Genomic DNA, 26,125 nt, shown 5'->3' on the forward strand with positions numbered 1-26,125 from the left:
TTAAATCACTTTTATTTTTGGTTTTAGTTGTAGAAAAAGAACATTTCAACTTAGGATATTTAGTTTCTCATTACTGCCGGAAATTAGTTCATAAAAGATTTTCTGAACTCCGTAACTTTAATTCCAAGGCAATGCCTCAAATTTAATTTAGAATATTCACTTCTGTGTCATACATTTTTATTGTGATCTTATGGCTTTTATGGATGTCAACTTAATTCCCATTCTACTTTCCATTTCCTTTTCCTTGCCTATGAACTAATAAAAAGTACATTTAATATACTGAGTAATTGTTCAAAAGGGATTAATTATATTTTGATAACAATGTTAAAAACTGCCATTCTAAAGCTCCTTTTCTTTTGCTAAGAAATGAAAACCTTTATCATTTCCATTAAAACTAGTTAAATATACAGTACTTGTTCCTCTCCAATATAACCTGTTAAGGATGTTCTTACAGTGTCTTCACTCTGAACGTTTCTAACTCATTTTTGTTGACTTCTCTTATCAACTAGAGTCTCAAGTGAGTCTTTTCTGCCTGCTTGCATATATATAACATGCAATAGTCACATGCTATAATGATACCTTATATTGTTTAGCATTTAAACATTTACATGTGCTAAGTCTGATAATCCACAGAGTATTATCCAGTTCCATTCTACTATAATTATTTATATGGCATGAGTGAAATAGCAACAAAACTATTTCTTAAACTGAATTGTTTGTTCAGAGTGTTTTTTTTGCACGTTGCAGTAGTTTATAATCTATCTTCTTTTAAAAAAAATGCAATCAGCTGTGACTCAGTCAGAATATATTTGTTTTTCACCTTTGTCTGCTAGGCTCGTGACTTATTTAACCTCACTGAGCCTCAGTCTCCTCTTCTGTGTAAGGAGGAATTTGAAGAAGAGAACTTTAAAAAATTTCCTTGCAACATATAAATGCCATGTCTATGTTGAAAATGATATGCAAGCCTAGTAAAAACGAGAGGTTTCAATGGACAGGCATGAAGAATAATTGGAGATAAAAAAAGAACATATGCATGCACAACATATTGGAGACTACTGCAGTGGTTAGGCATAAAACGCCAAGGGTGTGAAAAGGGCATGAACAGTGATAAACTACAGGTGCCGGTGAAGAAATGCGTCACAGCTAGTACTGAACAGAAAGACAGCTAGCCATGACTGATTCAGCACAGTATAAACTAGTGTTAGAGTCAGAAGTGTGTCCAAGGTTCAGTAGCAAAGTTGGTCCAGGTTGAAACGGGGAACCTAAAGGGTACATTATCTAAGGCAAAAGTGCTGAACTTGTCTGGGAACATGCTGAGCTTTAGGTGAAAGTGATGAAATGAATTCTAGACCATCAGGCTGAGTTCAAGTCTGGAGGTCTGAAAATCACCAGAGTAGAAGTAAGTGGCAAAACTTTCTGAAGGAGATGGTAGAGAGGAGCAGCATCAGACTCTGAGATTTTGCTGATCCTGGTGTGTGCTGCAGCGTACCAGAGTACCTGGGAAGGATGTAACTGACGTGCTGGAGGCGTGGACTCACAGGTGATGGACTTAACTGGGGCACTGACAAGGCTCCCCCCGGGGCCTATGGTATTAAGTGGTTGCGTATCCACTGTTTCCTTTCTTCTTTCAGCTGGTACGTTCCCAACACTCCCCGGTTATCTTGGACCTCCAACTTCAGACACTCCATGATGAAGAAATAATAAGGGGGCGCTGGCAGTTATTTCCACTCACTCACATCAAAATCTTATTTTTGAAGTTTCACACTGATAGCTATCTCCTTATGTTGATAATAAATCCATGTGAAAACAAATTTAAGGTCCAAGATTTCATTTTCATTTGTCTTAGGCTCTAACCAACTGAGGTGGTCCATCTCAACTCACTTCACACTTACCTTTTTACATCCTCAGTTGCTTGGTAGTTTACAGTGGCTGATGAATGCTCAGGAGAGGACAAATGAGCAAATAAATGAGCAGAAAATCAAATATTTGTGAAAACACTCATAGCTGTGGAGGTGAAATGAGAGAATAAGTCAATGAAGGAAATGGGAAAAAACCATACTATCTTCACAGACGGTGATAATAGTTAGCAACTTCTCAATTTTACCCTGCGTATGGATCATTTTATTTTCTTGGCCTCTAAAATCACTGTGAATGGTGACTTCAGCCATGACATTAAAAGATGATTGCTCTTGGAAGGAAAGCTATGCAAACCTAGATAGCATATTACAAAGCAAAGTCTTCTCAACCGACAAAGGTTCATCTAGCGAAAACTATGGTTTTTCCAGTGGTCATGTATGGATGTGAGAGGTGGACCATGAAGAAGGCTGAGAGTTTAAGAAGTGATGCTTTTGAACTGTGGTGTTGGAGAAGACTCCTAAGAGTCCCTTGGACTGCAAGGAGATCCAGCCAGTCCATCCAAAAGGAGATCAACCCTGAATATTCATTGAAAGGACTGATGCTGAAGCTGAAGCTCTAATAATTTGGCCACCTGATGTGAAGAACTGACTCATTGGGAAAGACCTTGATGCTGGGAAAGATTGAAGGCAGGAGAAGGGAGAGACAGAGGATGAGATGGTTAGCATCACCAACTCAATGGATGTAAATTTCAGCAGACTCTGGGAGATAGTGAAGGACAGGGAAGCCTGACGTGGGCAGTCCATGAGGTCACAAAGAGTTGAATATGACTTGGTGGCTGAACAACAACATGAATCATGGGGGATCTTGGTTTAGCCAGAGATTCCACAATTTTGACAAGTTCTCAGAACTTGAGGTTCCACCAAGGAGCATGCCTTGAATAACAAGGCTTTAAATGATTGTTCTACATATGCATGCCTCTGAAAAAAAAAACTGCATAAGAGAAGCCCATAGCTCAGAATGAATTCAATATTCTCTGGATTATAAAAAGCAACACTGTAGATTCAACTGATAGAAGTAGGGAAGAAAGCATATTAATTGATATGATAGAAGAAAGAACAAGTTTATGTAATTTTACAAAGGCATAAAAGTCATTTCTAAAGCTCTAGTTTATTAAGAAATCTGGTTCAGTGGTGATTGTAATATATTATTTACCTCCAATATTATTTTAGGTAGTTATAATTAGTCACACATCACAGCATGCCACTCAGCTGCTCACTTTTAAGTATCCGTCACTCACTTCTTGAGAGTTACATCATTTCCTTCCTCAGACCATTTCTCTCCCATGTAATATTTTATTGAATTGCTATTAACCTTCACCAGGGGCAATTATTCATTTCTTCTGACTTCCTTATTTTATTTTTTTGGTTCTCCATTCAGATGTAATTTTTAGATTGTTCATTAGCTTTGTGAAACTGTGGGAAGAAAGTATTTGACAGAAATCACACACAGTGAGAGAAAAGAGTTTCAGTAAAGATTTCATTAACACTATTAAAAGAAGGGTGATATTTTATATCTTAACTCACTGTGGATAGGAAAACAAGTCCTTCTTCAAGAAGACCACCAACTAAGAAGCATACACTAGTAAGACAGGAGAATAGAAACTTCATAACTCTACCCTTTGAAAGATAAACCTGTTCAACAGGTGAGAAATGAAATAATAAATCACCAGATAAATAAAATGATTATGGTTCCATATGTACTTAGATGAGTCCACATGGAGAATTGTTATCAGGCTTATTGGTCATAGATATTAAATGCTTAATGGAACATATGAAAGAAAAAGTATAAAACCTTCTAGATAGTGACTATTTCCATAGCATTAGCAAAGTATACAACAGAGGTAGTGAAAATTCAATTATCTTCTCCTAAGAATTTATTTAAGGTAAAGTCTAAAGCCTGAACTGCAGGCTGTATGAAGCATAAGCTGGAATCAAGATTGCTGGGAGAAATATCAATAACCTCAGATATGCAGATGACACCACCTTTATGGCAGAAAGTGAAGAAGAACTAAAGAGCCTCTTGATGAAAGTGAAAGAGGAGAGTGAAAAAGTTGGCTGAAAGCTCAACATTCAGAAAAGTAAGATCATGGCATCTAGTTCCAACACTTTATGGCAAATAGATGGGGAAACAATGGAAACAGTGACAGGTTTTATTTTTTTGGGCTCCAAAATCACTGCAGATGGTGTCTGCAGCCATGGAATTAAAGGATGCTTGCTCCTTGGAATAAAAGCTATGACAAACCTAGATAGTGTATTAAAGAGCAGAGGCATTACTTTGCCGACAAAGGTCTGTCTAGTCAATATCATGGTTTCTCCAGTAGTCATGTATAGATGTGAGAGTTGGACCATAAAGAAGGCTGAGTGCCAGAGAACTGATGGTTTTGATCTGTGGTGTTGGAGAAGACTCTTGAGAGTCCCTTGGACAGAAAGGAGATGAAACCTGTCAATCCTAAAGGAAATCTATCTTCAATATTCACTGGAAAGACTGCTGCTGAAGCTCCAATACTTGGGCCACCTGATGTGAAGAGGCAACTCATTAGAAAAGACCCTGATGGGATGACCCAGAGGGATGGGACGGGGAGGGAGGTGGGAGGGGGGTTCAGGATAGGGAATACATGTAAATCCATGACTGATTCATGTCAATGTATGGCAAAAACCACTACAATATTGTAAATTAATTAGCCTCCAACTAATAAAAAGAAAAGAAAAGAAAAGACCCTGATGCTGGGAAAGATTGAAGGCAGGAGGATAAGGGGGACAACAGAGGATGAGATGGTTGGATGGCATCACTGATTCAATGGACATGAGTTTGAGCAAGCTCCAGGAGATGATGAAGGACAGAGAGCCTGGTGACTGCAGTCCATGGGGTTGTAAATATTCGGACACGACTGAGTGACTGAACAAAACTCCTGAAATGGTACTCAAGACTCTTTTTGATCCGAATTCTGCACAACCATGCAACTTCTGACCTTAACCTTGGTCTCCAGTGGTGACAAACCATTTGTAGTTCTCCAGATCTTACACCTCCATTGCACACAGGTCTGCAATATCCTTCTTTTTCTTACCTGCCTATTAAATTTCTACTCTTTCTTCAAGATACTGTTTGAGAACAACTATTTTTGTGATGTATTGTCCAAAGACCTCAGGGAAAACCAACTACTTCTTCCACTTTGTTCTATAGCATCTTGCATATGTAATTATCTTGAATCTTTACTACATAAAATATAACTACATTATTATTTCTGTATTATAGAATTGAATATTCATTCATTTTAGTATATGCATTTATTCATTGCTCATTGAATGCTCACTAATGGATTTTAACATATTTTTTAAAAAGTATCATTATTAGTAATCACTAATTTGAGATTATCTTTTGAATTTAGTATTCCCTACTTTCACTTCCCTTGGGATGGGTCTCCAAGGACACCTCACTAGTACAGGCCATTACATTTTCACAGTTGGACTGAGACATTGTTTTAACTGTCTTAGCACCCAGTCCTCCCCATGTCCAATTTTGTGCATAACTTTGAAGATAATCTTCCCTAGATACCCATTCCCGTATAAAATATTTTAGTAATCCTCATTTGCCAATTTAACCAAATGTTAACTAAATATTACATTGTAAGCCCTTCTCTATATCTTGCTTTCTATCAATACTCTGTTAATGTATTTCTCTGTTCTGAGCTCAAGTATTTTGACAAACAGATTGCTTGCAGTGAGAAATCCCTTCCTGTTGATAGCCCAGCAGCATTTAACTTACATTCTACTTCCTTGATAAAGTCTTCTAATATTCCGGCTCATTTAGTAGGGATGTTACCATTTAGAACTGTGGTCTCGTGTAAATGTTGTGTAAGCTTGTTTTACCTCTCTTCCTTCAATGCTATCTCAAGGGTTAGAAAGAGAACATGAACTTTTTTTCCCCCTGTATCTCTTCCCTCTTAAATTTTGTACTTTGCTGGATATAACGTATGCATGAAAACTGTTCTTAATATATTGATATTTACCATCACATTTTGTTACTTTATATTGGTATAAAGTATACCAATACATAAAAGTTACTTTATACTGGTATAAGGTATAAGGTTTATACAACACCTTATACCTTCTACATAATGATCTTGCTTTCATGTCACCTTCTAATAGTTCATTTATGTAAGTCATTTAACCTATGGGTTATGCAGCTGCTAAGAGCAGATATAGATTGCTATATGGAAATTCAGCAGAGTGTATTGAGAGATGCACAGAACTAGGAGTCAGAAAACTCAGGTCTGAATTCTGCCACTTGAATGATCTGCTGGAAAGTTATCTTTTATTACCATCATTTTCTCCATCTGTGAGGTGAAAACAAAAGCCTCAGGGATGTTTGTGAGAATTAAATGGGACACTATGTGTGGAAATATTCTGCAGATTTTCATACGCTATACAATATAAATTATTTCTTTTTCTTATGTCTTCAAAATTCTTTGTCGACAGGACATTCTGTGCATGGAACGGACTGGACTGTCAGGAAAGGCTCCTTGAGAGACTTAAATCAATTTGGGCAGGTCATTTTTTTTTTTTTTTTACGTCAGTCATGTTTGACTCTTTGCGACCCCATGGACTACACAGTCCATGGAATCCTTTCCCTTCTCCAGGGGATCTTCCCAACCCAGGGGTTGGTTGAACCCAGGTCTCCCGCATTGCAGGCGGATTCTTTACCAGCTGAGCCTTCCTGGAAACTCAAGAATACCGGAGTGGGCAGCCTATCCCTTCTCCAGGGCATCTTCCCGACTCAGGAATCGAACCGTAGTCTCCTGCATTGCAGGAGGATTCTTTACCAACCGAGCTACTAGGAAAGCCCGAGTCATATGTTCTAGAGATTTTAAAGCATTACTCACAAAGTCCCAATCCTCAGCCTTTTTGTGTTTCTCTTTAGGATACAAACGATTACAGTCCAATGCAATTTTTTTGCCAAGGTGTTTTTCAACATTTTCCATCTGCATGACCTCTTGCAGTTCCGCTTCTTCCTTTACCAGTTCACCCATGAAATCTGCTTTGTCAACTCCTTCTTGCACCCCCGAGGTAGCTGTCATGCCTGGCACAGCCTCCCTTCTCAGCCTGGCCTGCCTTTCTCTCCGGTGGGCCCCTCTGCCCCTCTGCTGGCCGCCCCGGAGAAGCGCAGTTGTTGGCACGGGCCCCAGACCGATGCCTGCCTGTCTCCCTTCCCCCTTCCTCTTGGAGCCAAACCATCACCTGCCCAGGGCCGGTGGCGGCTGCCCCCTGTCCGCGGCCTCACCCAGCGGCCGCTCGAGTCCCCCGTGGCCGCCTCGGCCGCGGCCCGCGTGCCAGCAGCCTCCGCGTCCTGCCCGCCGCTCTCGGCGCTCTCGGCAGCCTTTCCCCGCTCCGGGCTCCCGCCCCTGCCCGCCGCCCTCCTCTCCTTCCCGCCCCGGTTCTCCCCCGTCCCGGTTCTTGCCCGCGGCCCCACTGGCCCAGCCTTCTGTGAACACCTGGACCCGTCTTTGGGGTCCAGTGTGTCCCTGTGTCCCCCGGGACAGAGCATCTTTGGGAAGCCAGCCTTTCGGTTGACTGGGATTTCCCTCTCGCCCCCAGCCCCCCGCCGCCTTTCCCGAGACCTGGATTCCGTCTCGCCCCCCGCCCGGCCTCCCGCCGCCCCGCCCGGAGCCCCCAAAGGCAGGGGGTGCAGTAGTGATGCAGAGGGAATCCAGGGGGGCGGCAGGCCACAGGCTTGATCCGGGGCCCCAGCAAAGTTTTGGCCGCCCTAGACTTGCCATCTCTCGCTCCTCAAACTTGGCCAGCGGGCCCGGACCCGCGCCCCCAGCGGCGCCCAGGGACGCGGGGGCTCCACGGATTCCCGGGGCAGCTCCCGCGCGCCGGGACGCTCCCCAGCCCACACCAGGGGCGCCGCCGGAGCCCCCCAGCCCCTGCCAGGGGGAGGGCGCACTTGTTTCTCGGCGCTCTGCAGAGAGTGGCCGATATCCAAGGACCGGGCCGCCCCGTTCTCCGGTGCGCGCCTTGGAATCGGCTGTGGGTGTCAGGTTCCGACCGCGCTTCAACCCGGGCCCTTTCTCCCGGGGTGGCTGCTCGCAGTGCGGTTCAGTCGCGGTTCCCCTTTACCAGCCAGCTCCTTTAAGTAGCGCGCGTGCGTGTCCGGTTTTGTGTGTGTGTGTGTGTGTGTTCGTGTGCAGATGTGTGTGTCTGCGTGTCCAGTTGTGTGTGTGTTCGTGTGCAGATGTGTGTGTTCGTGTGCAGATGTGTGTGTGTGTTTGTGTGTGCGTGTCCGGTTATGTGTATGTTTGTGTGCAGGTGTGTGTATGTGTGTGTGTTCGTGTGCAGATGTGTGTGTGTGTTCGTGTGCAGATGTGTGTGTATGTGTGCGTGTTCGTGTGCAGATGTGTGTGCATGTGTGTTGTGTGCAGATGTGTGTATGTGTGTGTGTTCGTGTGCAGATGTGTGTGTGTTCGTGTGCAGATACGTGTATGTGTCTGTGTGTGTGCGCGCGTGTCCGGGTGTGTGTGTGTGTGTGTGCGCGCGCGCGCGCGCGCGCCGAGCCCGGAGTGGGGCGGACCCCGGGAAGGCGGAGCTATGTAGATTCCGGCCGCGCGTTCGGAGGGCGAGGGGAGAGGGACGGCGCAGCCGAGGGAGCCGGAGCGGCGAGGCCCTGCCCGCAGCGGGAGGCGGCGGCGGCGGCGGGGGCGGCGGACGCTCGGGCTGGAGGCGGCGGCGGCGACTCGGAGCTGAGAGGCGGCCCCGCGGGGGAACCTGGGCGCCACGGGCCCCCGAGGATGGTGAGGGCGAGCTGCTGCTGAGCTGCCTCCGCCGCGGCTGCTCCGGGGCTGCCAGGCGCGGGGGCCGCGGTCCCCTCCCCTGCCCGGCGTCGGGTGAACCTGCAGGCTCCTCGCCCACCGAGGACTTCTGAGAGGAAACCCGGAGGGCGGGAGAGACGAGAAGCCCGGGGGGATTCCGGCCATCCGCGGAGGCACAGTTCACTATGAGCGTACTCACCTCCAGCACTGGGAGACGGCTGGATTTCGTGCACCATTCGGGGATATTGTACTTGCAAACCTTGCTTTGGATTTTATGTGCTACCGTGTGCGGAACTGAGCAGTATTTCAATGTGGAGGTAAGAGCGCCGGGGCTTTCTTCCTTCCCCTTCGCCGGGGCTGCTCCCCGGACCGTTCCGTCCACTCCCTGGATCCCGGTAGCCCCCGGCCGCCGGGGTCTGCAGACATTGTTCCCCTTCCAGCCTCCGGGACCCGTGTTGAGTTTCCCTGCGCCTTAGGTGATGGATGCGCCTGAGACAGAATCCGTTATCCCCGGCAGCACAAAAGCGCGGGGCTGCGCGCTGAAAGACACGGTCGTGGCCAGTCCATTCTTTTTACCAGGAAGGAGGCGAACGCCTACCTAGAGCAAACGTGTAGTCGAATAAAAGCAGCCTGAGTTGGTGGTAAATAAGCTGCTTCTGCTCGGGTAACACAGATCTCCCTGCTTGGCATCCTGTGCTTGCTGCCTTGGTATTGTTCCTGAAATCTTTCTCCCTCTGTTTTGTGTCTAACAAAGGAGGTTAAAAATCCAAGAGTCTAGGGGAGAGCGTGGGAACCCTTGATCTGTTGAATAACATGGCTTGGTGATAAAACACTTGCCTAGACAGAATCTTTTTCTCGTTTAGACATAACTTAATACACGGTAACTGGATCTGGCTACACAGAGGGCAGGGACGCCGTCTCATTTTAAAGTGTCTTCTCTTCCCCTCCCCCGCCGAGTGAAAATAAATGTGACTCAGTGTAGTAGTTCTGAGGTGTGTCTTTAACTGGATTTCACGCTCTCATGGCAAAACAGAGAGAATGCAGATTGCCATTTGTTTTACGTGGATAGCTTGGGGAACCAACAGACGCAAAGCAAAGGGGGAACTTAAGGATAACGACTTGTCAGAGCTCTGCCAAAGTACCCTTCCTGTCATCAACTCAGCACTAAAGTCAGTACCGCGCAGTACGTCAGTGGATCCTTGTATACGCCTGGTTTTTAGTTTATCACCCACAGGGCGGGATACAAATAAGAAGAGCTGATTGTAAAGACGAAGTATACCCTTTTTGGTTAGATCTTCCGTCACCTCAAAAGAATTATGATTAAGTCTCTGAAGGCTAATGTGGTTTTCTTCCCCCTATATTTTTGACTCTTTAGAGCTTATTGTCATTTTGTTGGGAGTGTGTGTTTACACAACAGCAGAACCTGTTGCGCAGCATTTGACCATGTTTCGTAGAACAGATTTATATACAAAGTGTGCATAATAAATGGTATATGTGAGGGCATATTCTGAATGTAATTCTGCATTTGCGTGAACTGTTCTTAGGACTGTGTGTAGTGATGGTTGGTAGAGAAACAAAGTATTTGAAAAAGTAAGAGCCGTCATCAAAAGCTAACTTTGCAGATATTAAGTATGATCATATTACAGCAAAACCCCAATTCAAACCAAAATCCTTTGAAAAATACAACTTTGTTTTTTTTTGAATACAAAGAGGAAAGGAACTGTTAAGTCCACACTTTCCCTGGTTGCCAATTTGAACTTTTGGGATTGCATGCCACAGATGGACTTTTGTTTCTAACACTCAGGAGATAATTTAATGTGGAAATGAAGAAGTAATTAGTTCATAGACTAGAGGAATGAAAGTGGCAAGCTGCTGTTTATAAGGTTATAAAGAGAAGGGCCTATTGCTTCAGGTTGGAGTGCTGGGGGGGAGGTGGGGTGTTGGGAGGTGGTGAAAAGTAGGGGCTAGTTTTTATCCTGCTCTGAAAAGGAAGGGGGAGCCTGGGTTCATGGCTACTTGTTTTGGAAAAGTCTTAGATTTGCTTTCAGAGATTACTGGAATAACATCAGTGTATTGATGATTATTTTAGGTTTCCTTTTGAGCCCAAACATAAATGGGCTTGTATTTGTTCAGAGTTTGAACCTCTCATTCAGTTCCAGAAGATATTATTATGTGAGAAAAAGTTATGATTTTGCTAACCAAGATTTTATTTTAGAATTTCCATCATTCTCTTTCTTCAAGATATATGTTTAAAAGTGGTTCATGGAAAAAAATAGCTTTTATCCCCCCACTTGGAGATTATTTAAGTTCATCCATATTTATTACACAATGCAAAAATTTAATTATGAAAGATGGAGGCGTGTACCATATCTGATACAAAGAAGATTTTCTAAGATTTAAAGTAGATTATGTTTCAGAGTTTGCATTATTCCCAAATAGTTTTTTTTAAAGCATTTGAACATATCATTAGTTGGGTTTATATACTTACATATGTGTAATAATAATCTCTTATTTTTAAAAAATAAGGATAGCTGCTAGTTAATTCAGCATACTATAAAGAACGCAGGATGATAGGATATTTTCTGACATGAATTTCTGCCTGATTCACTTTTATTAGCTGTTTCTTTTTGGTAGGAAACACTAGTGGGAAAAAGAATCCATCACATCTTCTTCAAAAAAGGTATCTATATAGTGTTTCCCATTCTGGTTGCAAAACATACACTGAGAATGCTTTATTTGATTGGTGGACCGTCTTAAAATAAACAGTAATGGTATCAATCGTGCATGAAGCTTGTGTCATAAATTTTTTTGCCAGCAGGCACACTAAGTTATTATAGTTGGAACGAAGCTTCTAAGAGAAGCTTTCTGTGCTGACAACTGCAATTGCAATGCTTTAATTCTTGCTGAACTTTACAATTGGTGAGACCCCCATACTTTTGCTTTCTACAATTTGAGGTTTAAAAACCTATGTTCCCTCCCCACTAGGTGGGACTAAGTTGGCTAGAAGTATTCATGTTATCTCTCTCCTGTTGAGAGTATAAATATTTGAGATTTTTAATTACTCAAGTGGGAGATATTTATTAATATGCTGATGAAAGCCTGTTACAGAGAAAGAGTGCATTTTGTTTTTTTTGTTTTGTTTTTAAGAAGCAAAAAGGAACATCTCTTACAGCTAAGAAGAAGGGTGAGACACCTGAAGTAGTACTATGGAAGACATTCAATAAATTCCCCTCCTTATATATACTTCAGGTAGAACACTTTTTAATGTTAACATTTCTGTATACATTTGTTGATTTTTGTATATCATTGGATCTAGTTTTGGGGAGTGGGTCTTTCTCTATGTAATCATTATAATGATGCAAAGGAGGTACATTGTTAATATTAACTAAAACTCAAAAGACTGTTGTCATTCAATTAGAGGTGTTCATTAGTCAGAAGAAGCTAAATTGCTAACAAAGAATCCTGAGTTAATCTCTACATTCTGAAAAGTCATTTTGTCTCTAGAATAATGTTCTTGTTGTAGTGGAAATTCTAATGATTCTAGAACTTCTTAACACTGCAAGCACTTTTATCATGAAACTTAAGGTAGAATATAGTTCATAATCAATAACTTTCATCATCAACTTTCATAGTTTGTCAGGTGTTAAGTATTTATGTGAACAACATGTTCTTTATTTTTTTTAAAATAATAGCACATATTATTCCTCTAGTGAGGAAATTTATTTTAAACCAATTTAATGTTAAAATAAAAACATGTGATACTCTGAATGATGCACATATAAAAAACCTGATAAAGCAAAAATTTATTGCGTTGTCTGTTTCTTAAAGAAAGAAGAGAGATTCTAGATTTTAAAAGGCAATTCTGTGACAAATACTGTGAATTGTGAGTGTAATCCTTTTACATTTTTCTTGCAATATGTTTCTTTAGTATTTATTTACCTTTCTCAGGTTTATCTGAATCTACCTATAAGTTCAGAGTTTGCTTGGATTAGCTTTCTACTGCGTATAATCTTAGCAGTAATTAGTGGTGAGACATTTCAGAGATAAAAAATTGTGTTTTACAGATTTTAAAATGTTAGATGTTGGGACCTTTTCCTGTTTTTGTTTTCACTTGCTTAAATAACTAACATGCATTATTTTATTTGCTAATGGAAGGATGGTGACAACATTATCTGGTCAGCCTCCTTGAATAAGGTACTCTAACTACATCCTTTAATTCTCCACTGTAACAATTTTATACCAGTCAGTAGCAGGTGCTGCATAACTGATTCATTAAGGTTTTTAATCTGCAGCAAGATTCCATGCTTTGGAATCCCAAGTGTGCTGGCCATTCAGAATATCATTAAGGTCAAGAACTATGACCAGAAGACCAGAAGACTCACTAGTCCTCAGGATCTTCAGCTTCTCCTGTGTGTTCCACCTTAACTGTGTGTTCTGTATTCAGTGTTGCTTGGTCAGGATGCCCAAATCTAGAGTTTTTCATGAAATTCTTACAGATGAGCCTATACGAGTGAGGTATATTGTCTCTTATTACCCCTGAGAAATCCACAGAGAACAACCATCCAAGCCCATCCCTCTGTACAGCTGGGTTTTCTTTTTTAGTCTCTTCTTTCTTATCAAGGAAGAATAGAGTTGGTTTCAATAATTACTTTTTAATCTTTAGAGTCAGGTTAAAAGTGACAGAGCTAAAGTTACTTTTCCTGTTTCATGCTGTTTCAGGTTAGTAACAGAAGAAAATTTCAATGTACTTTTTCAGTGGTATAATTATTTTCTCTTAAGTTGGATTAATCAATTATTTTATGTAAATTTATTTTTAAGGCCTGACTTACTTCAGAGTACTACTCAAAATGTACCTCTTCAGAATATTTGGTAAATGACCAATTGAAATTATTTCTGGACTGCAAAGAGAGACACTGGACATTTGAATCAATTAGTTAAATTTGTTCAGTGTCAAAAGAGAAAGATTTATTTCATTGTGCTCCTTCAGGAGCTTTCTGAGGCTTTTTAGCACAGTTATTTAAAATTGAGATTGTCCTCTTTTACGTTACATTGCATCACAATTTATTTTAAGTATCTGTGAGTGTAATTATATTCATCAGCTCATTTTTATTGTGGTATACTGTAGTGATTAAGAGCACATGTTCTGATTATACAGCCATAAGAAAGAATGAAATAATGTCATTTGCAGCAACATGGATGGGCCTAGAGATTGTCATTACTAAGTGAAGTATATAAGACAAAGACAAATATCATATGGTATGATTTATATGTGGAATCTAAAAATATGATACAGATGAACTTATTTACACAATAGAAAGAGACTCATAGACATATAAAATAGATTTATGGTTACCAAAGGGGAAAAAGAAGGGGAGGGATAAATTAGGAGTCTAAGATTAACAGATACACACTACTATATACAAAATAGGTAAACAATAAGTATCTGCTATATAGCACAGGGAACTGTATTCAGTATCTTGTACTACTTTATAATGGAAAATGACCTGAAAAAGAATATATATATATGTGTATATATATATATATATATATATATACGCATATAAAATAAATCACTTTGTGAAAAACTAACATAACATTATAAATCAAGTAAAATTTTTTTTAAAAAGAGCTCATATTCTGGTGCCAGATTGCCTGAATTCTAACCCCAGGTCTTTTACTTGCAAGTTTATGATTAAGTCAGTAACAGACAAGATAGTCTGTGTGACCCTCAATGCACATGTCTTTAAAACAGAGATACTAACAGTCCTTGTCTCATAGGGGGTTGTTCTGATGATTGAATATATATGTACATCATATTCGGTAGATAGTGGATAGATAGATAGGAACATGCCTTTCCATAGTTATTTAACTCCATGGTTTAGATGTTATTGGTAAAAATAAATGCTGATTCAAAGGTACTTGGCATGATAGCATCTAATTACAGAAAAGTCTATCAGGTTAGAATATACCAGCTGGTCTAGGAAGATTTTAATACTTTTAAAAATTTTTACAAAATGGAATATACTGAAAGTCAACCAAGCTAACATCGGTACATTTTCTTCCCGTGGGCTTTTCTTAGACAGTTTAGTTCAAGAATGTGATTTTCACATTTTGTCTTGTCATCTGTTACTATCATAGAATGTCAAGTTCAGCTCACACCTTCTTTTATAAGACTGAGTTTGCTGAAATCTGTTCATCTTTTCTAATACCATGGAAAAGAAATAGGCCTTTATGATTTAGTAGGCCTGTTTATTTTAATTGACTCAATGCCCAAGTGCTTCCTATTCACGGTAGGGGTAGGATTTGATGTATGACTTCAGCTAGCTCTATGTTGTACCCCAAATTTAGAACATAAGTCTTTTTTTTAATTAATAGGGGAAGGAGGAAGATGGGCAGAAAAAAGACATTAAAGTGGTTTATTCAATGACAGTACAGTTTAAAATAAAGCCACTTGTTCATGTCACATTGGGGACAGAAGATAACTAGCAATATAGGGTAATGGAGACCTAGAACAGAGGGTCAAGGGACATGGCCTTTAATTTTGGTTCTTGTACCAACATAGCTTTGAACTGGGGCAAAATGACAATTGAACTAACCTGTCACTAAGGCCATTTCCAAATGTGACGTTCTATTGTATTCACTTCCAACCTTTAATTTATATAGCCAGAGAGGGGAATTGTACGTATTTACCCTGTGCATTTGGGGACAACTAGACAGCCAAGGTAGAGTGTTCAGTTTTTTTTTTTTTTTTTTTACTGAAATGCCTATCATGAGGAAATACAGAATGTGCAACTTAAATCTAACATTTGTTATCATATGTAGTGACACAGGGCGTTCCATTTTGGAAATGATCCTAGCCTTCTGCTGAGCAGTAAAAACACTGGCAGCAAATTATATGTAATTTTAAAATCAATTTTTGGCCAAGGTAGCAAACTTTAAAAATTTAATGTTAAAAACATGGCTTGATGTTATTTTGAAAAATATATATCATCTACAAGTGGTACTTCAATCATAAAAAGGCAAGTTAGAATGAGATCAAAATAGTTTTTTTTTGGGGGGGGAAGGAGTCTCAAAATTCAAATCCATCTATCTATATATAAAAATATATACATATTTTATAGTGAAATGAAGTGTTTAAACTGTATGTCCCTTTTGCCCACTGTGGAAAATAATTTTGGCACCTGGCTCTTTGAGGGTTATTTTAGTTCTTCACATTTGATTTTGAATGTGAAAATCTGACTGCATTTGTTTTATGAAATATGCAGCTTATGCAGAGAGCAGACATATTCCAGGTGAAAAGGATAATCTTGCTCAGTAAAAATAGGTGTGACACTCAACTTTTTCTTTTCCTTTCTTCCCTTGGGAAAGTCATTTATAGATTTTGAGGTTATTTATGCAATTGTGTTTGACTGTTGATTCCTGTCATTTCGCGCTCTGAATGGGTGTTCTTCGTGTTAGAGTCTCACCACTGCCTCTTGGCACTAGCCTCCTTGGGTTTGGATCAGTGGAATATCTTGATGAGCCACATAATAATCTTGGCCAAGAGAGTAAGAGTCCCCGCCACAGCAGGCCCCTAACCTTTGACTGTGACCTGTGGCCGTAGTATACTAAAGGAGGCTAGAGGGAGCTAGTCAGCTGTTTAAAGATTCCAATGGGAGAGGTTGGTTTAAAAATCAAGGCCAGTAGGTGCAATTAGATATCTTAAAATGAATCATAGCCAATCAGAGAGAGCTTAAGGAAATCAATGAATGATTCATGATTGAATGTGTGAGATTTAAAGGTTTACTGATAGCCACTTGGTACCGGTTCTTACATATTTGATGAACTAAGAAGGAAATTAATACTTTTGGGGGAATTTGGGGGGAAGTTCTGGGCGTGACAATATGACAAAGATGGTTATAATGTAGGGCTGCTTTATATCTTCCTTTTAAGTGTAGAGTAAGTCAGCACTATCCATAATAGTGACTGTAGGTGCTTTTGGTATTCTCACTTTAACTAAAATGAATGAAATGATTGTAGTCTTATAGATTAAAGGAGGGATAAATCTAATTTGACTATGCCTTTTAGATTCAGTTCAGTTCAGTTCAGTCGCTCAGTCGTGTCTGACTCTGCGACCCCATGAATCACAGCACTCCAGGCCTCCCTGTCCATCACCAATTCCCGGAGTTTACTCAAACTCATGTCCATCGAGTTGGTGATGCCATCCAGCCATCTCATCCTCTGTCGTCCCCTTCTCCTGCCCCCAATCCTTCGCATCAGGGTCTTTTCCAATGAGTCAACTCTTTGCATGAGGTGTTATATGTAGCAAAAATGCACATTTAGAAACTTATCAGACTATGGTTATTTTATCTTTTAATATTTACCAGGGGAATTTATTGCAGGAATATTTTTTGATGAAAGGACATTTTAAAATATAGGTTTTACTCGTCATCTTTTAAAATATATGTAAGGAATGAGCCACTGAAGTGTGAAACAGTGCTTTATCTCTAAGTAGGCAGCTTTAACAGGTTTTCAGATGAACAGATTTTTCCATAAGAGGGGGTTCAAAAAGGGGCAGTCTCTAATGCATTGGGGAATATCAACATTTAATTAAGATGTTATAATTTACTCACAAGCATTATTTAGATTTTTAAAGGTTCTCATCTGTCAATTAAAGGAAATACGGATAAATGAAGTAAGCCATGGACCCACAGACGGATATTCTCAGGAGTGACAGTCCTTAGAATGATGTATTCAAATGACCAAATAAACAAACCCAAATAGATTACTCACCGGAATGGAATTTTACAGTCGTTTCCAGTTCAGTTCAGTTCAGTCGCTCAGTCGTGTCCGACTCTGCGACCCCATGGACCGCAGCACGCCAGGCCTCCCTGTCCATCACCAACTCCCAGAGCTTACTCAAACTCATGTCCATCGAGTCGGTGATGCCATCCAACCATCTCATCCTCTGTTGTCCCCTTTTCCTCCCACCTTCAATCTTTCCTAGCATCAGGGTCTTTCCCAATGAGTCCTTGTTTTAGTCATGCTCAAACTAGGGGAGAATAAACTGCCTTTTTTTTTTTTTCAAGGAAGCTGGATACTGTTATGAACTTGATTTCATGTCCCCAAACTGCACACACCTGCGGTGATGTCAGTGGTATTCAGCGGCGTGCAGGCCCTCTGCAGGTGGCTAAAGCAGTCAGACCCAAGTCATGTCAGTGGAGGCATTTTTTCCATGAACTTTTCACTACTGAATTCATACCACATGTTAATAGTTTCTCCTCATTTTTAGCAATTAGACATTTGAATGTGAGGCTTCTAAGACCTGTGCATTTATTTCTCCTTTAAATAATTGCAAGCCACTACCTTCTTGTGGTCCTGCTTTTTTTTTCTAGTTGGAATCTTGTGGGACTTTATGATTTAGATATATTACAGGACACTTGACCTGGAAATTGGGTAAAATTTTCAGGAAGTCACATTTTTCACTCCTCTCCTCTTTCACTATGGATAAGACAGAATAGATTCAAAGAATTTCCACTGTACACTCAATGATTTGCCTGAAATTGGTAATCAACTTACAAAAAAGCTCTCGCGGTTTCAGATAAAACTCTTCTGGACCTCTGCGTGTTTTAATATCACAACAGCTCTGTCATAGAACTTACTGACTTGCTCCTTACTACTTACTATGTAGATGGAGTGAAATTATTTGTCCCATGGGTGGCTCAGACAAATTACTAAAACAGTCTTTGATTTATTTTGACCATTCATAAAGTGGATTTGTATTCTTTATGGCTTGACTATAGTGCAGGTTTTGTAATGACAGTATTGAGACAATCCCAAGTGGTTTCCTTCTTAGATAACAGGATTTATCTGTTTCCTCATTCTTGCCTATAACTGGGAATATAGAAACAATTATATGCTGGCATAATATTCTAATTAGACAAGGTCCAAATAACCAGTAAGATGGACGTGCCTGGAACTGATTTCTTTGAACAGCTTATTTTGATGATAATAAAAGCAATGTTAATTAGCACTGGTTGAGCATTTGCTATGTGCCTGATAGTGTTCTGTTTCATATCTTTTAACTCATTTAAATTTTATTACAATCTTGTGAGTTAGTACTACTATTTCTGTTTCACAGTTGAGGAATCTGAGGTATGGAAATGTTGAGGAACTTGCCAAGGCCACATAGCTCTGGATTCTTCTGAAGTGAAATAGCTCAGAATCAAAGCAGGCAGGTTGGCTGTGAAGCCCAGGGTCTTAACCAAGTCTTAACAGACAAGAATTAACTCCCAGGTTTCCACAGGGACAGTGTGATCTACTTCCATCATTCACATCTTGTATATTCCAAACTGCAATGGAATCGTGGATATGCATAAAGAAAATGTGAACTCCATCCTAGTATGGAGACTTACCTGGAATAAAAACTGAATAGACTGTTGTCTGTTTGATTTACTGATTCAGGATTGATTATGTGCTACTCAATATAAGTTTACTGCTTAATACCCTTTATAAGTTTTTACTCATAGAAAATTGGTAACCTATATTCAATTGCAAATAATAGCCAAATTATATATAACATTAAATTAATCATAACATCTTATTCCTCAACTATTTATCATGTTGCATGCCCTCACAGTAAATATGATTTTTAAGGTTTTAGGAAGATTTGATTACATTCCAGGATGAAAAGAATAGAACATTTTAGAACATGTGAAGGAATATCTGTTAGAACTGTGTTCCAGTGTCCTGCTGGGAAGGAATGTTTGTGTATGTGGCTGCTGACTGTCATGAATTCTGGAGTTTATTTTTATATATTGTTTTGACTGGGTATAAGCTACAAGGAAACAGATTTATTTAATCACTTCTAATATATTTCTTTCTGTGTGCATGAGAAGTTGGCTCAGTCATGTTTGACTCTTGTGACCCTATGGACTGTAGCCTGGCAGGCTCCTCTGTCCATGGGATTCTCCAGGCAAGAACACTGGAGTGGGTTTGTCATGCCCTCCTCCAGGGGACCTTCCTGACCCGACCTTGTCTCTAGCATCTACCTGCATTGGCAGGCAGATTCTTTACCACTAGCGTGATCTGGGGAGCCCAATTTATTTCTTTAATGTAAAAGAGAACTTACCGATAGATCATTTCAGGCAGATGAAGTGACTCAGAGCTCGCTGTTTGAGAACAGGCTTGATATTTGTCTTTATTGTAGAGGGAACGAGAACTTCATCTTGGTGGTTGACCTAAGGATGTAACAAAACTTCAGTCCTTAAGCTTGTTGCTGTATATAGCTCTCAAGGATCATTTAGTTCATTTATTAGCCTTTTAAGGAAAGCTTATTTCTAAACCAATTTACAAAGATGATTTTATAAAACATAGTCAGTGTTAAATATTTATTCAGCTCTCTCTCACTTCCGTTACAGGCAGTATATCATAATGGCTATGTTCAAGAACTTTGAAAAAAATGCTTAAAAATCAACTTTGGTGATACCGAAGCTCAGTGAACTTGAGTGAGCCAAGTTACTGACTCTGTGCTCCAATTTTCTTGTGTGTAAAGTAGAGGTAATAATACTCAACTCAAGGATTGTTCTAAGATTAAAGAGGTAGAGGATAATGGGTCAAGATAAGTAATAGGCTTCTGACTTACTATCTCTTGCTGAACTTTAAAAAAAAAAAGGACAAAACATATGAAACTGGTTTTTAAGTCATTGGACGTCAGGTAATGAAGGATAGTCATCCTTGAAAGATGTGACCCAAGATGAGCCCTCTGATTATGTCAATTTACTTCATTGAGAGAGTTTCCAGGTGACAATACAGGGAAGGCAGAGCCAAGCAAACTCCTTGAATCAAGGAGATGAAGCTGGGAGTATGGAGAAATCAAGAAGCTTAGAATTCACAGGTCAGAATACCAGAAGGGAGAATTCTGTAGAGCATGGAGATCTGCAGGACATTCCCCTTGAGTATTCAATTAAGGACTGATCTATACCTTCCTTTGAAATAACTGGTGGAGGCTGGAGAAAGAATCAACCAGCAGAATCAGAGGGGACCATGCCTGCAAACCACATAGAGTGGGAATAGTGTCCATTCTCACCAGCCACACTGAGAAACCTCATGGTTAACAGGGTGTTGGATAGAGGACTCAGATAGAGGACTCAGATAGAGGACTCAGAAGCATCTTGCTCCAGTTGTTGTTCTTGTTTAGTCACTCAGTTGTGGCCGGCTCTTTGCGACCCCATGGACTGAAGCACGCCAGACTTCCGTGTCCTTCACCATCTCCTGGAGCTTGCTCAAACTCATGTCCATCAAGTCGGTGATGCCATTCAACCATCTCATCCTCCGTCCTCCTCTTGTCCTCCTGCCATCAATCTTTCCCAGCATCAGGATCTTTTCTAATGAGCTGGCTCTTCACATCAGGTGGCCCAAGTATTGGAGCTTCAGTATCAGTCCTTCCAACCCTGAATATTCAGGGTTGATTTCCTGTAGGGTTGAGTGATTTGATCTCCTTGCCATCCAAGGGACTCTCAAGAGTCGTCTTCACAGTTCAAAAGCATCAGTTCTTCAGTGCTCCGCTTTCTTTATTGTCCAACTCTCACATCCATACATGACCGCTGGAAAACCCATAGCTTTGACTATATGGACCTTTGTCGGCAAAGTAATGTCTCTGCTTTTTAATATGCTGTCTATGTTTGTCATAGTTTTTCTTCCAAGGAGCAAGTGTCTTTCAATTTCATGGCTGCAGTCACCACCTGCAGTGATTTTGGAGCCCAAGAAAATAGAGTGTGTCACTGTTTCCATTATTTCCCCATCTATTTGCCATGAAGTGTTGGGACCGGATGCCATGATCTTAGTTTTTTGAATGTTGAGTTTTAAGCCAGATTTTTCACTCTCCTCTTTCACCTTCATCTAGAGGCTCCAGTAGTGGGGGGAAAAAATCCTTAGAAGACAGATCTAATTTTGCTTTATAAGTCTTAAAAGGAAGACCTTAAAGGAGCAGATATTTTGTCAGTGACTAAAGTGCTTTCCACAGAAAACTCAATAAGATGTATGGGAATACAAAAATCCAGTACCCAGTAAGTTAAAATTCACAATGCCTGACCTCCAATAGTAAAAATCACCAAGCATACAAAACAGCAGGAGGACACAATACAGAAGGAAGAGAAATGCCAGTCTGTCTAAACCACCCTCCCTCGGTGGTCGCTCTCTCTTGGCACCACCGACCACATGCGTATTAATAGTAAAAAAGTGGGCACCAACACCCCGCCTTCCTGCCTTTCACTGATTGCTTCTAATCAGTTGTCTCTTTTCGTATAACATGTAAGTCTGTCTTTTCCTACGATGTGTCTGTACGCACGTCACTTTCCCTGTAACAGACTGAAGAGTCTGTTCATTTCATGTGTGCACTTGGATTCAGCTCTCCTTGGAGCCTCTGTATCCCTGTTCTGGACTCAGTATATTATCTCATGGCCTGCATGACCCATCATGACCAGACCCCACCCCTCTTTCTAGCTTCATAGCTCAAAGTTTATCTACTGAGGTCTTGATTTAGCATAGCAGTCAAACTAAAGGTCCTGTACAGGCCTAAAGTTGTTGAAAACCCCTGAAAGTTTTTATTGTGTGATTTATATCTATGTTTACAGTTCTAGACGATTAAAACCTGCTAAAATTTAAAAACATTTATTTAGAAATTCATTTAAAACCAACATGAAGTTAATATATTAACATAGGTGACATTTTATGAAAAACAAATTTTACAAGAGAACAATAGTAAAAAAAAGACATTGTTTTACTTTTCTTCAAATACCTTTAATAACTGACATAACAAGAAATTTCTTGGATTCTGATATTTTTCTTTTTTTAAACCATTTTGAAAATTGAAGTATAGTTAATTTAGGATTTTATATATATATATATATATATATATATATATATACATTCATATATATATCTTTTTCAGATTCTTTTTCATTGTAGGTTATTGTAAGATACTTAATATAGTTATTTGTGCTATACAGGTCCTTGTTTTTTTTTTAACATCTATTTTATATGTAGTAGTGAGTATATATTAATCAAGGTCTAATGTATCTATCCTCCTAGCCCTCTGCTATTCTGTTTGGTAACCATAAGTTTGTTTTTTGTACTTCTGTTTTGTAAATAAGTTGACTTGTATCACTTGTTAGATTCTGTATATAAGTGATACTATATGATACCTGTCTTTCTCTTTCTTCACTTAATGTGATCAATCATCTCTAGGTCCATTCATGTTGCTGCAAATGGCATTATTTCATACTTTCTTGTGGATAAGAGCAAACAATTTTAAACTTTGTATGGAAACACAAAAGACCTTGAATAACCAGAACAATCTTGAGAAAGAAGAACAGAGCTGAGACTTTAGACTGTATGGCAAAGCGACAGTAATCAAGACAGAATAGTAGTGGCACAGAAGTAGACATACAGATCAGTGGGACGGGATAGATGGTCCACAGACAAATCCACACACTTACGGTCAATCAGTCTACGGCAAAGGAGGCAAGAGTGTGTAATTGTGAAAAGACACTTTCTTCAGTAAGTGGTGCTGAAACCTGGACAGGTGCATGTAAAAGAATGAAATTAGAACATGTTCTAACACTGTATACAAAAATAAACTTAAAATGGATTAAAGACCTAAATTTAAGACTGGGTACTATAAAACCCCTAGAGAAAACCATGGGTAGAACACTGACATAAATTGCAACAATATGTTTCTGATCTGTCTTCTCAGTTCAGTTCAGTTCAGTCGCTCAGTCATGTCCAACTCTTTGTGACCCCACGAACTACAGCATGCCAGGTCTGCCTGTCCATCACCAACTCCCGGAGTTTAATCAAACTCATGTCCATTGAGTCGGTGATGCCATCCAACCATCTCATCCTCTGTCATCCCCTTGTCCTCCTGCCTTCAATCTTTCCCAGCATCAGGGTCTTTTCAGATGAGTCAGCTTTTTGCATCAGGTGGCCAAATGATTGTTGTTTCAGCTTCAGCATCAGTCCTTCCAATAAATATTCAGCACTGATTTCCTTTAGGATGGACTGGTTGGATCTCCTTGCAGTCCAAGGAACTCTCAAGAGTCTTCTCCAACACCACAGTTCAAAAACATCAATTCTTCGGCACTCAGCTTTCTTTATAGTCCAACTCTCACATTCATACGTGACTACTGGAAAAACCATAGCCTTGACTAGATGGACCTTTGTTGGCAGAGTAATGTCTCTGCTTTTTAATATGCTGTCTAGGTTGGTCATAACTTTTCTTCCAAGGAGTAAGCATCTTTTAATTTCATGGCTGCAGTCACCATCCGCAGTGATTTTGGAGCTGCCCAAAATAAAGTCAGCCACTGTTTCCACTGTTTCTCCATCTATTTGCCATGAAGTGACTGGACTGGATGCCATGATCTTTGTTTTCTGAATGTTGAGCTTTAAGCCAACTTTTTAACTCTCCTCTTTCACTTTCATCAAGAGGCTCTTTAGTTCTTCTTCACTTTCTGCCATAAGGGTGGTGTCATCTGCATATCTGAGGTTATTGTTATTTCTCCCGGCAATCTTGATTCCAGCTTGTGCTTCATCCAGTTCAGTGTTTCTCATGATGTACTCTGCATATAAGTTAAATAATAAGGGTAACAATATATAGCCTTGATGTGCTCCTTTTCCTATTTGGAACCAGTCTGTTGTTCCATGTCCAGTTCTAACTGTTGCTTCCTAACCTGCATACAGATTTCTCAAGAGGCAGGTCAGGTGGTCTGGTATTCCCATCTCTTGAAGAATTTCCCACAGTTTATTGTGATCTACACAAAGGCTTTGGCATAGTTGATAAAGCAGAAATAGATGTTTTTCTGGAACTCTCTTGCATTTTTGATGATCCAGAGGATGTTGGCAATTTGATCTCTGGTTCCTCTGCCTTTTCTAAAACCAGCTTGAACACCTGGAAGTTCACGGTTCATGTATTGTTGAAGCCTGGCTTGGCGAATTTTGAGCATTGCTTTACTAGTGTGTGAGATGAGTGCAATTGTGCAGTAATTTGAGCATTCTTTGGCATTGCCTTTCTTTGGGATTGGAATGAAAATTGACCTTTTCCAGTCCTGTGGCCACTGCTGAGTTTTCCAAATTCATTAATCCTAGAGTAATGGAAATAAAAAACAAAAAATAAACAAATGTGACTTAATTAAAATTAAAACCTTTTGAATGGCAAAGGAGACTTAAACTAATTGAAAAGATACCCTACAGACTGAAAGAAAATATTTGCACATGTTGTTACTGACAAGGACTTAATTTCCAAAACATACAGACAATTCATATAGCTTAGTCTCAAAAAGCCAACCCATTCAAACAATGGACAGAATACATAATAGACATTTCTCATAAGAAGACACACAGATGGCCAGTAGGTACAAGAAAACATGCTCAATACTGCTAATTATTAGAGAAATGCAAATGAAACTGGAATGAAGTATCACCTCACACCACTCATAGTGTTGGTCGCCCAGTCATGTTTAGCTCTTTGTGATCCCATGGACTGTAGCCCGTCAGGCTTCTCTGTCCATGGAATTCTCTAGGCAAGAATACTGGAGTGGGGTGCCATTTCCTTTTTCAGGAGATCTTCCTGACCCAGGAATCAAAGCCAGGTCTGCTGCATTTCAGGCAGATTTTTTTACCATCTGAGCTCCAGGGAAGTCCCCACACCAGTCATAATGACCATTATTAAAAAGTCTACAAAGAGTAAGTGTTGGAGATGGTGCAGAGAAAATGAATCTTCCCAGAGAGTTGGTGAGAATGTAAATTGGTGTAGTCATTACAGAAAATAGTATAGAGGTTCCTTAGCAAACCTAAAGATAAACTTACGTTAAGATTCAGCAATCTCACTCCTAGGCATATATTTGGAGAAAACTCTAACTCAGAAAGATATGTGCAGACTTCCCAAGTGACATAGTGAATAAGAATCCACCTGCCAATGTGAAGTTCGATCCCTGGTCTGGGAAGATTCTACATCCCACGGAGAAGCTAAGCCCATATGCCCCAAGGACAGAGCCCAGACTCTAGAGTTCATGAGCGGCAGCTACTGATCCCAGGTGCTGCAACCCCCGAAGCCTGCATGCCTCGAGCCTGTGTTCCACGAGAGAAGCCACCGCAATGAGGAGCCTGCACACTGCAACCAGAAAAAGTTCCTGCAAAGCAATGAAGACCCAGTGTAGCCAAAAATAAATAAACAGTAGATGAATAAGTAAATAAATTTATTTTTAAAAAGACACAAGCACCCCGATGTTCATAGCAGAACTGTTTACAATAGCCAAGGGGATGACAGAGGATGAGATGGCTGGATGGCATCACCGACTCGATGGGCATGGGTTTGAGTAAACTCCAGGAGTTGGTGATGGACAGGGAGGCCTGGCGTGCTGCGATTCA

General features: G+C 40.3%; 1 protein-coding gene across 1 annotated transcript in view; it reads left to right on the forward strand.

The window, feature by feature from the left end:
* Positions 1 to 8,907: 8,907 nt before the first annotated feature.
* MMP16 (matrix metallopeptidase 16) overlaps positions 8,908 to 26,125 on the forward strand; it is a 379,265-nt gene continuing 362,047 nt past the window's right edge. The window contains exon 1 of the mRNA XM_043483344.1: positions 8,908 to 9,039. Coding sequence (XP_043339279.1) covers positions 8,908 to 9,039 — 132 coding nt within the window. The remainder of the gene's footprint in view (positions 9,040 to 26,125) is intronic.

This window comes from Cervus canadensis, chromosome 12, assembly GCF_019320065.1.
Source record: "Cervus canadensis isolate Bull #8, Minnesota chromosome 12, ASM1932006v1, whole genome shotgun sequence".
Taxonomy (NCBI): Eukaryota; Metazoa; Chordata; class Mammalia; order Artiodactyla; family Cervidae; genus Cervus; species Cervus canadensis.